Genomic DNA, 13,408 nt, shown 5'->3' on the forward strand with positions numbered 1-13,408 from the left:
GAGCCAGCATTGGACTACTTGTAGCTTGTTGGTCTTTTTGAATGACAAGATTTCTGCTTTCGGAGGGTTACGCTGTAGGTAGTGAATAGCCTTCTGTAGGTCGTTCCTAACCTTCCAGGTCTGCATGAGATGCAGATGGTGTATGAGGCACCAACGTCTGCAGCAGAAAAGATTTCCCGATATAGCTGTGAGCCATCAGTGTATGTGTAAATTTTAATGGACGTTGATTAGCACACCATGGGTATCCTTGCAGAGGTTAAATTGGATATTCTTAATTAATATATTTGGTAAGGATGTTGATTTTATGTTGTTTTCTTTTCCTTTTCTCTCTTTTTTCTCTCTCTATCTTTTCTTTCATCTCCTATAAAACCTGAAAATGCTAATTTGTTATGTTACATAACTATTTAATATTGCTCTTAACTTTGGCTTTATTTTTGATAAAGTTCACTATATTAAGTTTTCACCTTTCCTTTTACATACACATTTTATGATATCTTTTGTAACTCTTTTATGATTGTTGATGTAATATTGTACCTTGGTCTTTATCTGCTTCAATAAAGCTCTTTAAACTCAACAAAAAAAAGATGATAGATAAAAGACAATTGCGAAATTAAGGTCAACCACTGTCGTTCCAATAAACTTAATAGCAGCATGTTGTGTACAACATGCCCCATATAAAGAGACTGAACTACTCCCCTTACACTATTGCGTGCAAGACTGAATACATTTTATATATGAGTAATGGGTAATATTAACTTTTTTAATATAGCGCAAAGCCACCATAATGGTTGCCATTTATCAGCTCACACGGTTGTGTAAGCAGGACTAGGTCCCTGTAATGAAAGTAGAGGAGTAAAGAGAAAAGGGAAGGAAATAGGTCAGTAGAATGAAAGGGAGCTAAGGAATATATGTCATGAGGCTAGCGCTTTGCAGGTGAGCGCAGGTGTACCTCTAATGTCAATAAAGATATCCATGGATCCCTATCAGTATGCCAGACCGTGATCTGGAGAGCAAGGGAACCTACGACAGTAGGGAACTAATGCACAATTTAATGGCACTTGACTTATCAACCTCATAAGAATGAAAGGCTGAGTTGGCCTTTCCGAAGTTCCTGTTGGCCAACATCTGATGTCAACAACAAGCTTATCTTGCCGGTTGCTGAAGCTCTATACGGATGTATCCACTTGTCTGTGGCATACTTTATTAATGCATGTATTTATTATATAAGATGTGTTTAAGCAGGGGAAATTGAAGTTGGCTGTGTGGGGTGAAGAATAATACAACATGCACGCGTATGCAAGATATGCAGTGGCCTATCCTCTCCACGGGCCATTTAAAGAAAAAACGTGGTTTTAAAGTGACCATAAATCTTGGTTTAGTAAACATCAGAAACATTTGACAGGCCTCACAAACCTGAGAAACATTTGAAAATTAAGGTGGTTTAGGTACTGATTAAAACAGTCACCCCGGCTAAGTCATGGGGAGAGGAGTTGCCCTAACGGCTAGGGCGCTCGACCTCGGACCAGGGGATCTGGGTTCGAGTCTCGGTAACGACGCCAAAACCTCCTGTGATTCTGGGCAAATCACTTAATCTCCCCGTGCTTAAAATGAAAGTGCAACGTAACAGCGGAAAGACCACACAGAGGACTTGTCCACTGTGCAAACGCACACTTTTATTTTTATTTCTCCATGGGGAAAACATTTTTCCCTGATCAGAAAGTTCTTCCTCTTCTACACCCTACCAAATGTGGGAGCGATCAGTTCTCCTTCCCAACCTGGAACGGGGAGTCAATCTAGCTCTTTACTGGAGTACGCAGCCCGTGCCCGAATCCCCCCCTTTGCATGAGACCCACCTGCGAGCCGTGCCAGCCGCCCCTGGGTGCAACTAGACTCGACTTTAGGGAGGGGCTAGAAGTTCAACCAATGGAGGTGGGGCTAACACTTCAACCAATGGGGTGGCTAACACGTCAACCAATGGAGGCGGGGCTAACACTTCAAAAAATGGGGACAGCTATGTGCAATTAACTTTTTTTATATAGTTAATGTTAGGTATAAGGTTTCAAGCAACGGATTCGTGATCTCGGTCAGCTGCAAATTAAAGGGAAAGGAGTTAGCCTAGCGGCTAGGGTGGTCGACCTCGAATCTGGGGAACCGGGTTTGAGTCTCAGCAAGGACGCTGAACATCCTGTGATTCTGGGCAAATGACTTAATCTCCCCGTGCCTCACAAAAATGAATGTGTCCTCATGTAACACCACTGGTGCAACGTAAAGCACTCTGATACCCGGTACCGGGTCAAGTTCGCACTATATCAAACTCTGTTAAAAAAAAAAAAACTTTTGAGCACTTTGCGGATGGAAAGGTCTTGAATCGGACTTAGGAAATGTCTACAAATGTACTAGTTCACGGGAGTTTACAAACTTCCATGGCAAACCATGCCTTAGTACGACCTTTACATCCTCCGGTTGCATTTACAAGTGTGGATTTCACGACACAGCGAAATCTGCACTCGTAAATGCATTTAACCCCACCAGGAAGCCCTTTGTGGATTCCTGGCCGGCATAAAAAAGGCAAATTCAGTCATAAACCTAGGTTTAGGGTTTATCTTTGTGAATTGCCCATATATTCTATTTTACAAAGCTGTCCCACTTCTGATGACCTATAATTATTTCTTACAGAACATTTCTCTCCAGGTCCCATCTCCAAACATCATCAAATTTGAGATACAATAGCAGGAGACCTGCCAGGCCATGGTAACCTGGAGAAACTGTGCTCAGGAGCTATATAAAATTACTGAGAAATATTGCATGCAAGGGTAAGACTTCCTAAAGTGTACCTCAAATTCCCTCCCCAGTCATCAAACATTGATAGCTGTGATGGTGATGGTTTTACCTCCTTGTCCAGCGATGCCTCCAGGTGCAGAGGTTTGTCAGACATGAGGAACTGCCTGGTAGTCTCAGCCATGGGCTGGGGGCCTGGTCTCTCTGGTGCATATTGAACTTTTCGAATAACAAGCCGCACGGAATTCCTGCAAAAATTTTTAGAAAAGAAAACGTTTTCTCACTTAGAATTATTTTCTTTCTCTCACTGTAATCATTTGTTGCATTACATTGTTTCCTTGTCAGTTCAATTCGAGTCTTTCACTAAAACATGTTTTTGAGATAATAATGGAAAATGATCTATGTGAGTCATGACTCTATTCACAGGGAAATAGATTACACTCATCATGAAAGGAGGCTGAATACTGATCAGACAATTGTCAGGTTAATCTGAGCAGAGAACAATATGCTCAGCAGAAGGTCCTCTTTTCAAATAAAACACCAGCTATCTCACTTCAAAAAGCACTTTACCTAGAAAGATGCAGGACTCGAGGTGATGAGATCAGGTGACAATGCATGGAAGTAAATTTACAGAAAAATGGGGATGCGGCGATCATTACCATAATGTGGGGACCAAATTATCAAAGACAAGTATACGTAGGAAAGTACAGATTCCCTATACTTAACTTCAAGTATATGTACCTTGACGACATATATATGTTTGGAGTATGTAAATGTGCCGCTAATATGAAAATCTATACTTGCCTATGTATACTTACCTTACAACATGTTGGTCCTCAATATTTTGGCTACGATATTGTGTTATCTTAATATTCCCTACTCAATATTCAATACTACAACTATTATTCAGAATTTCAGTCATGCACTTATTTTCTAATGAGTAGACTTTCCATATTTTAGAAATTGTGCATGTGTAAGAAACTGGTAATATATTTTTTCATAATGTTTTTCAAACTTTTTTCCTTTGCACTGATTTTTTCACGTGACACGCACAGGGTGGAGAAGGGTGGAGAAGCAGTTGTTGAAGCATTTTCCCACACTTTATGCACCCATTGCACTGGAGTTGATATGGTGTCAGAGTAGAAGTGCAGACAAGGATCAGCGTGAAAGAGACTGTAGAACTGCACTTGAATTTCTGACTCTCAGCTCATTTGCATTGCATTTTCTGGATCACCCTCTGACAACCATTTAGCAATGCCTATTGCTCCTGTTCTAGTATCGCCTTTGACCGAGCAAGTACTTGCACGCTATGCTGATTCCCCACCCATAGTAACATCACCAATTCAATCACATCACCCCATGTTATAAGACCAACAATTGCTTCTTTTCCAGCCTGGATCATCTTCAAGACCAGCTGATTCACTCGTAAACTCATCAAAATAAAAGAACCCGGGTAACCCGGCAAAACACTGCCCACGTCTAGAGACACCACCAGACCAGGAGGGCAAATGTCCCCAGACTGCAAACAAAACACAGAAAGAAGGAACAAGCATTTGCAATGCAATAGGTCTCGCATTAGGCAAAGTTTGAGCTTTTAGTATTGTAAATGGCATTGGCTATTTTTTTTTGCAGTAGTTACGTTTTGTTTTTATAAAAAGGGACATATAAAATATGTTGCATATTGACATATAATGATGCAGCCCACCTATGACTTATGCAGCAGCAAAATGGAGCAGCATTGAGATCAATTTGTACTGTAAGTGCAGCTCCTGACAGTCCTCTGACCGCAGGCCGGTCGCTGCCCTGCGTGTTTTCTGCTGGCAGCTGCACTCTGCAACCTTCCACTGTTCTAAAGGATTGTATCCCGAGAGTGGGCATTATTGTATGTTAACTCCACATTCCACAATACAAATAACTTGCACTTTCCTCTGCAAGGCCTATTTCTATTTATAGTGGCTTATCCTGTACTTTATTTAATTTCAACTTTTATTAAAAGAAAAAAAACTACTCACTTGGGTGTGTGGCTGTCTTATTTCCCCATTCATAAGTTGTAAAATGCATATTTAACCTGCAGAGTGAATTTTGTTCTGTTCATGTTATTAAAGTATACCTCTAGCTGCTGAAAATGCCTTGCTGCGCTCTACCAGCTGTTGGTGATGTTGTATTAAATGTCCAATTTCAGTGACAGACCAAGCTCGAAGAAGCTCTCCTTGGAAGGATGCTCAGTGTGTACTTTTATTGAAGGGCACTGGCGCTCCTGCCTCTCCCATCCTTTGTACGTCAAACTCCCACAAGTTCATCCTTCCAATGTATGTAAAAACATCTAACACCAGTGCTGCGTTTTTTAGGTCTGGCTACGAACAGCTTAAGTGTTTACACCGAAATCTGCAAACAATGGAAATTATGGAATACCCTCCCTCATTGGCTATGATGTGTGGAGTAGCCCCCCTGCACATGCATAGGGTGATTTCACTGCACATTAGACATGCATCTGCTGAGAGCGAATAGACAGATTTCACTTAAAAACAGCCCTACTGACGGCCGCATACGAAGAAATAGCAGTGCCACTACAATGCAATAAGTCAATAAGGGAAGAAACCACTATATATAAAATTACATTTACACAGTTTTTCTAAATATTTTAAGAGACAGTAAATGAAGAGCCTTGGCTGAAACTGTTCCACGAACATGTATAAATAGTTGCACTATTTTTAGTATCACCTGTGCAAACTTGCGGTCACATTTCGTAGAAATGTGGTGTATGTGCAAGAAGCTTCTAGTGCCTGCATACTAGAAAGCGCTCCTTCAAGATGACCATCACCAACCTTTATAACATCCTCGTTACTCTGCCGGCCTGCGACCAGGAAGTCAGGCAGGCCGGCGCGACAACAGGAAACAGGAAGTAGGAGGGCGGGAGCCTACCCCGCCTCCCACGGAAGAGCCGGAAGAGCCGCGATTGGTTGCAGCACCGGAGCAGGCAGGAGCCTACCCTGCGCCCCGGTGCCGAAGAATGGAGGAAGAGTCCTGCTGCCGGTGAGTGGGGCTTCGCTTTGTGGCTGGCCTGCGAGGGCGGGAGGGGGGCATGTGTGGGCGCGCGCGCGGCGGCGGCCTGTGTATGTGTGCGTGTGTCTTGGAGTCTGTGTGTATGCGTGTGTGACTGTGGGGGAGGAGGTTGCCTGTCTGGGTATGTGTGTGTGTGTCTGTGTCTGTCTGTGTGCATGCATGCATGCGCGGTAGGCTGGGAGTATGGGAGGGCGGCGCAGGACGGAACGTGCGCGTTCGCGCACACCAATCCAGCCTGGACTGCGCTCGTGCACCTTCTCGTCCGTCCTTCCCTCGAGACAGCTGACTATACGTCTCCAACCCTGGAAGCATCCTTTGGATGCTAATTCCAGGGCGAGACCTAAAAAGGATAGAAGGCACGCCTTCTGCCTTCATGCTACCAGGATCTGGAACTGCATCCCTATCGACATCAGATCAGCACCAACTCACTTACAATTCAGGAAACAGCTGAAGACACCTCTCTTCAAAGAGCTGCACCTGTTACACAGCAGTCTACATTTAAACTTCACCCAATTTGTATCTTCCAGAGAGCAATGCCACTTGTTCAGCCCTTTGCTGCGTTCAACTTCGATTTGTGCTCCACACAGAGCGATAAATACATACATTATATACACATTCAAAATTACAACAATCCTCCCTTTGTGATTCAGGTAGTTTGCAGAGTTTGTAACATAGTTTATGCAGATGACTGACTTTAGTCTGAAACGGTTTCGAGAATCTGCTTCGTAGAGAATGAAGGGCCTGATTTACAGTTTGGCAGATGAATTAATCCATCACAAATGAGAGAGATATCCCGTCTACTGTATTACAAGTGGCACTGGATATAAAGCACTTGTAAAATGGCGCCTGGGATATCAGTAACGTTTGTGACGGAGTACCCCATCTGCTGAAATCTAAACCGTATCCTAAGACTTGATTTAGTGCCCGCATGTAATGGAAAACCAAACCATTCATGCAGGAAAATATTAATCCACAGCAGAATACACTGGCTCAATTTAAGAAATTGAGCCCATGTATTCTTCACCAACTTTAGCAAATTTCCTTGAGTACTTGGAGGGTTTTCCATGACCACAAATTCTATGGGGCTCATTTTGAGCACAGCAGGACAGGAGCACTCACAATCTATGATAGTCCTCTTCCCTCATCTGTCTCCTACTTCCACTGTCCCTTTTAGATGTGGGTTACTGCAGGAGTTCCACCAGTAGAGTCGCAGCTGGATCCAACAGTAGAATAATTTGGCTTGGCTATTCATCCTTCGCTGGGCTCCACGGTTACAGGGATGGCAGCCTCAACCTTGTTACTATGGTGCTACCATCAATCATGTAACAAACGAAAAATGCCCTCAAGGACACATTCATATAACAATTCAGATATTTTTAGTGTCACCTACATGAACACTTATTTAGAGTAATCATAGGGACTAAATGACAATCACAATTTATCAAAAATAGTCAATTTTAATCTTTATAATCTCTGTAGCATTTTACAAAAATGAGTGAATGTCTGGCAACAAAGTACTACCAATCTAGTCATGTGACATTTGGTGGTAGTAAACAGAACACTTTTCGCATCAAATATGGATATTCAATTTAAACATACAAATGTGAATAAAACACAATATGTTGTTAAATTAGAGTCAAACACATTGAATATTTATGCAAAAATAGTGTTAAGCGTCTTCGTTTCGGTCCCCCGGTGGTCTAGTAGATCCTTGGGACCATCTTCAGGACAGAACAGTTGCACAAAAACATGTGTCTCAAAAATGAGACCTAATCATCATGTGGAGAAACAAGACAGACTGGTCATGTTATGCTACATCACACTGCAGCTTAAAAGTGGCGAGAACTAGCGGCGCTTAGTCCCGGGACACCCGACTTGGAAGTTCTAGGATCAATCATGTTACATACCTGGGACTCACAAACACATGAACAGGGGGAGCCTGGGAGTCAATGAAGGGCCAGTACTTGGGCTCCGAAAATTATGGTCAAACCAAATTAGGGAGGAACTGCTCTTACCAATAGCTCCCTAATTTGGTTTGAACATACCTGGGTCTGCCATGCAAACTAAGGTGGGCCCAGGAAAGAAAATGTGTAAAGGTCCTTGACACACAGAGAAAAAACTCACTGCGTTTTAGACAATGTATTTTGCTTTTCAGTAACACACTTCTGCTTTGAATGTCTGCTGCTGAAAAGCAAAAGAGAATGCTTACTGGGTTGAATACATTTGGTCTTCTCCTCAGTAGACACCAGAAATGAAAGAGCATCCACCAGACCAGTGGGGGTCGCTAGATATGGTGGGCATTCATCCGTAGGGTAGATGAAAGCCAAGGCACCTGCCAACCTGGCCGACTAGCAGGCCGCTCACAGGCTTATATATAAATTAGCTACTACATGAGACTTTATTATTGTTTGTTTGTACATTTAGGGATAAATGTAGACTGTGGCAGTGAGTTGTATCCTGTTTACTGCAGAAGGAAATCTAAATAAATGTTGCAGGCATTGAATAAATATTGCAGGCATTGGTTTCCCTCACGCATGGTAAATGTGTCACGCTGGTGCAAAGAGGTGTGCGGCCGTCATAAAGAGATTTCCAATGTTATACATCATTCCTAAGTGTCAGGCGGGGTATTCATTTAAGAAGTTAACACGAGAGTGGAAAAGGTTCCAACTGGAGATACGAATGAGTTATCACATTAGTGATTCTTGTCAGTAGATTGCAAAATATTTCCTCTTGAAGGATGAGGGAGAACTTAATACATAAAGAGTTGGGACTAAATGCTATGAGAAAGGTTTGTGAAAAAATGAAACAGAATTTTCAGTCCCTTCTTGCACTGCATTAGAATGGTGCACATGCACTCAATTTGCTTATGCCTCTGATATATTTTGCACGTCAAAGATGTACTTGGTCTTTGGTGTGTAACATATATTGCAGAAGGTTAGCCCGTTTCACTCTCCAATTCACAACCATAGTCACATCTTGTCAAACACATTTTAATTTTCATGCTAAAAAACTTTTATTTCTCAAAAAGTTGCACGTTGGCATAAAAATTATGATTTAAAAGGCAAAGTGAGACTGTTTCAAGTACTGGACACTTAGGCCCTGATTATGAATCAGGCAGAATGGAATTACCGTGTGGATTTCCACTGCACTTCATTCAGAGGGGGCTGGTGTATCCCCACCCAGGAGGGACCTGTGTTCCTAAACCCAGTTTATCTGAGTTTGAGAACGATTTTTGCGGGTCTAGTCTTGGCCCTTGCTACTGACCCCATGAGCTTAATTTATCAGAAATTTCTCCCAACATTATTCCCAATACTAATAAGAGTTTCATGAAAAGTCTTTATCCACAAATGTGGGCCACTTTTTCTTTCTGTGCCTGGGCCTGGGCCTAATTTTGTTCCCAATCTGACCCTGGATACAGCTGTATTTGCCCGCTTCTGCATCTGATCTCTCAGAGGCATTTTACCCTCTGTGACATGGGGCACAGCAACATAACTGCACTGACATAGGCACCTGGTGCAATCAGCCTCTTTGTCCTTAGTTATGATGGGGAGCCCCATGCCCCTTGTTTTGCCCAGTGGTTGAGTTTGGCACCATCTGCATTTAGTCTTCACAGGGACCTAACAGGATATAAGACTGCTCTGCGTGAGCACTGCCCTGCCTCAGCACATGGGCAAAACCCAGCTAAACCTGCAGCATTTGTGTTTTGTGATTTTAGGAGGCATCTTGGTGGCTTTACCAGTGGATGTCTTGACCAAGGATCCGTTTACAAAGCCATATCTAGCACTTATAAGCCTGTGGTACCACAACTTCTCCTGCATTGTCTGCCAACTCTCAGGGCATGGGGCCGGACTCTCACTTGTCCATGGATGTCCAGACAATGGGCTATATTTACTAGAAAATGTCGGAGAGCGGAGCTGATCCAACTTTGGCAGCGCCACGCACTAATATTTTCGAAACGCAGGGATGCATCATATTTACTACAATACGACGCACCACTGCATTTTACCCTGCATTTTCCCTGGAGCTGGCACTAAATTTAGCTGCCTAGTGCCAACGGAGACACCCTTGCTCCTTAGTGCAAGGGTGCATGCATTGCAGAGAATGATTGTTTATGTGCAGGGAGTTACACCTTTCTGCACATAAACCATCATTAATGGCTTTTGCAAAATGCAGCACACACAGAAATAAAAAAAACGAGGAGACATAAAAACATTCCGCCTTGTGCACTATTCTAACGCCTGCTCTTGCAAGGTGTTAGGTGTTGGCGCTGCCACAGATTTTCAGATCCTTGTAAATCTGGGGCAGCAAAGGGAGTTGCAGTGGAACGCTTAAGGCAACATCCACTGGACGCAGATCCCTGCGTGAAAGTGTAGCGTATTTACAAAGCGGCATTAACACCACTTTGTAAAAATGGTGAAGGGTATTGCACCACGCGTACGTCAAAAAAGGTGATGTTCCAGTTGTGCACTCCCCTTGTAAATATGCCCCAATGTATGTTTCTTCGAACTTCTATTTGGCTTCCATAGTTCAATAAAAACGAGATTCCAAAGAGCAATCTCCTCTCTATGTTGGTGGGAGCCAGGGAAATTTCATGCACAGGAACCTTTAATTCAATCTGGGGGACAACGAAAATCCTAGCTGAACTTCGGTAAGACCCCCACATTTTTTACATTTTTGTACACTGGTTTTTAGATTCCATTTATGTCTTACAACAGCCTTAGCCCTCACATGCTTCTCTATAAACGTTTGCCCAATCATCTGTTGCAATGAACTGGTACTTTCCATGCATGATACCTCAGGTGAGGCCAGTGCTTGTGCTTAATTTGTGAGAATAAGTGCTGGGCCCCAAAGTGTTTGCTCAGAAGCCAACAGCAAGTGCTATTGAATTTTGGGATGGCAAATACCAAGGCATTTTAGTCGTGATTCCGCCCCAAGCCTTTATCAACCACACTTAGTAGTGCTTAATTTGTAAAAAATAAAAATTATGGGCCCTCGTGAGGAGGCTACTGTAGCTTGCTCCACTTATTTCCCCTGCTAGTGCAGCCAATGTCAACATAACTACTAACCATTACACTCATGTAAGTGTGACAATTCAGAATATTCCAGACCCCCAAAAAACATAAAAGTGGGTTCAACGGCAGGTATTAGTAATTTTTAATGCATGCTAAATTAATAAACAATCGTTGTGCTCATCTCTAAATTAGACAAACATCGCCACCATGTGACAGGCTGTTGTGTGTGTCAGTGTTCAAAATTAAGTGTTTTTGCCAAGTACCGGAAGCCATCGGCTCACTTAAGCCCTGCATCAGACGCTCCTTGCCTCTTTATCTCAGGTTCTTTTTCATTCCTTCTTGCTGTCTTTGTCACTGTTTTTCCATTTGTCTTGTTATCTTTCTTTCCAAATTTTGTCTTTTTCCTTTCAGTAGCTCCAAGTCGAACTCTGATGAGCTAAACATAAGTGTCATAACCCAAAAATTCATGCCGGCAGGCAACGGAGAGTCCAGAAAATAAAAATGCCCCCCAATTTAAACTAAAGTTCTGAGGGCACCAAGCAAGCGAGCCCTCAACTCTCCCTAGAAGAACTTCCTGGTCTCTTCCATCCAAGCATCTATCCATTCATATAAGCTTTTCACCCTTCCATTCACCCGCTGATAACCACCATTTCACCTTTGTATTCTGAAATTCATTCACTTATCCATCCATCCACTCCATCATCGACTCATCCATCCACTCTGTCATCCATTGATTCATACATTCACCTGCTCATCCATCTCTTTACTCTGCCATCTTTGCGTGTGTCTTTCCTCCTATCTATCCCTTTATTCTTCTATCCTCTTGTCTGTCCAACAACCTATCCATCCATCCCTTCACTCTGCCATCCCTTCGCCTGTCCATCCATGTATCCATTAACTCATTCCTTGCTCCTGTCCCTTCACATCCATCTCTTAACTCAGCCATCATTTCACTTGTCCATTCAACTCTTTGTTCATCCCTTTACTCTACCGTCCTTTCCCCTGTCCATCCACATATCCATTCACTCATCCATCCATTCATCCATTCACTTTGCCACCCTGTCCATCCACCTATCCATTTACTCATCCATCCACCCATTCATTACTCCATCCACTCATTCATCCAAGGGCATAACATAGGACCCTCGGCCCCTGTGGCCAGTGGGCCCCAAACCTTCAGTGGCTGCCATTCAGACCCAGGGCCAATGAATATCTGTGAGACATGGAAGACTGAGGGGCCCCTCACCACTTTCTACAGGGGGCCCCAACATTTTGGATTACACCACTGCATTAATCCGTGCATCCTTTTGTTCCATTCAATATCCCTTTCTTCTTCCCCTTTTCATTTACTCATCTTTCATTCTTTCTTTCTCCGGCTTGGTCTTCTATTGACAATATTCTTTTCTTGGATTAATGATGAGCTTTTGTTCTGCCCAGTTGCAGACAGAAGAGGTCCATGGAGATCCCCATCTCTGTTGTAGCTGTAAAAGTAGGAGGAGGTGGGTTCACGACGCCCTTGTTGGTGGCCCCCATCTGCAACCACCATTTTAAATAAAGCACTTGACTAGGGCTAATTTTGGATGCAAACAGATGAGTGCTAGATGTACTGATATACAGTTGTACATAGTGTCTTTCTTGCACACTGTCTTTCTGCGAGGTTAAAAAACAAAATGTCGGGAAACAGCCATTACAACATGGCTGTTTCCACACTTAGCCTTTACCACGCATGCGTTACAATGCATGGACCATTACTGCGCATAGGGCCAGATTCATCAAGCTTAAATCAGCTCGCAAAGGGCCAGATTCTGAGAATCTGGCCCTCTGCGAGTGTTTTTTTTGCATTTGGGATGCATCACCCCAAATGCAAAAATCACTAATTAAGAATTCACTAAATTGCGATTCTTTGCATTTAAGGAATCTCATATTGAGATTCCTTAAATGCAATGCATGAAAGTGAATAAAAAAGCGAATTCGCTATTAGGGCACGCAAATTACCATGAAGTACATCTTCGTGGTAATTTGCAAAAACTTTGAAAAATGCACTAAAGTGCATTTTTCAAAGTTTCATGTTGCGCACACACATGCCCTATGGGCATGTGTGTGCGCAACATATGCCCACACATCAATTTCAGGGGTGCAACAGGGTGTCCTTTGGACACCCCTGCACCCTTGAAATCGCAATCTCAATTTGCAAATCGCTAATTTCGATTAGCAAATTGAGATTGTCTTCCCATTCAATCCTATGGGCAATTTGAGAGTCGCAATTAAGGAATTATTAGAAATCGCTATTTTTGTAGTGATTTCTTGATGCATAGCATTTTGCTATTCCTCTGCATTTTTCGCTATTAAGGAATAGCAAAATGTGTTCTTGATGAATCTGGGGGATAGCCTTTACCACGCATGCCTTTACTACAAATTATGTTGCAAAGGAATGTACGGTAATTGGTATATGTGTGGTAAGGGTGTGCACCGTTTCCACGCATAGCCTTTACCATGCATGCCGTTACAACATAATTAGAGGAACCTGAGAGACCCTTTCCATTTCCGCTTTAGGA

At 42.9% G+C, this 13,408-nt stretch overlaps 1 protein-coding gene across 5 annotated transcripts in view; it reads right to left on the minus strand.

The window, feature by feature from the left end:
• ARRB1 (arrestin beta 1) overlaps positions 1 to 13,408 on the minus strand; it is an 841,034-nt gene that overhangs the window by 127,364 nt on the left and 700,262 nt on the right. For all 5 annotated transcript variants that reach the window (XM_078658595.1, XM_078658596.1, XM_078658593.1 and 2 more), the window contains one exon: positions 2,891 to 3,026. In XM_078658595.1, coding sequence (XP_078514721.1) covers positions 2,891 to 3,026 — 136 coding nt within the window. The remainder of the gene's footprint in view (positions 1 to 2,890; positions 3,027 to 13,408) is intronic.

The sequence above is a fragment of the Lissotriton helveticus genome, chromosome 8 (assembly GCF_964261635.1).
Source record: "Lissotriton helveticus chromosome 8, aLisHel1.1, whole genome shotgun sequence".
Classification (NCBI taxonomy): Eukaryota; Metazoa; Chordata; class Amphibia; order Caudata; family Salamandridae; genus Lissotriton; species Lissotriton helveticus.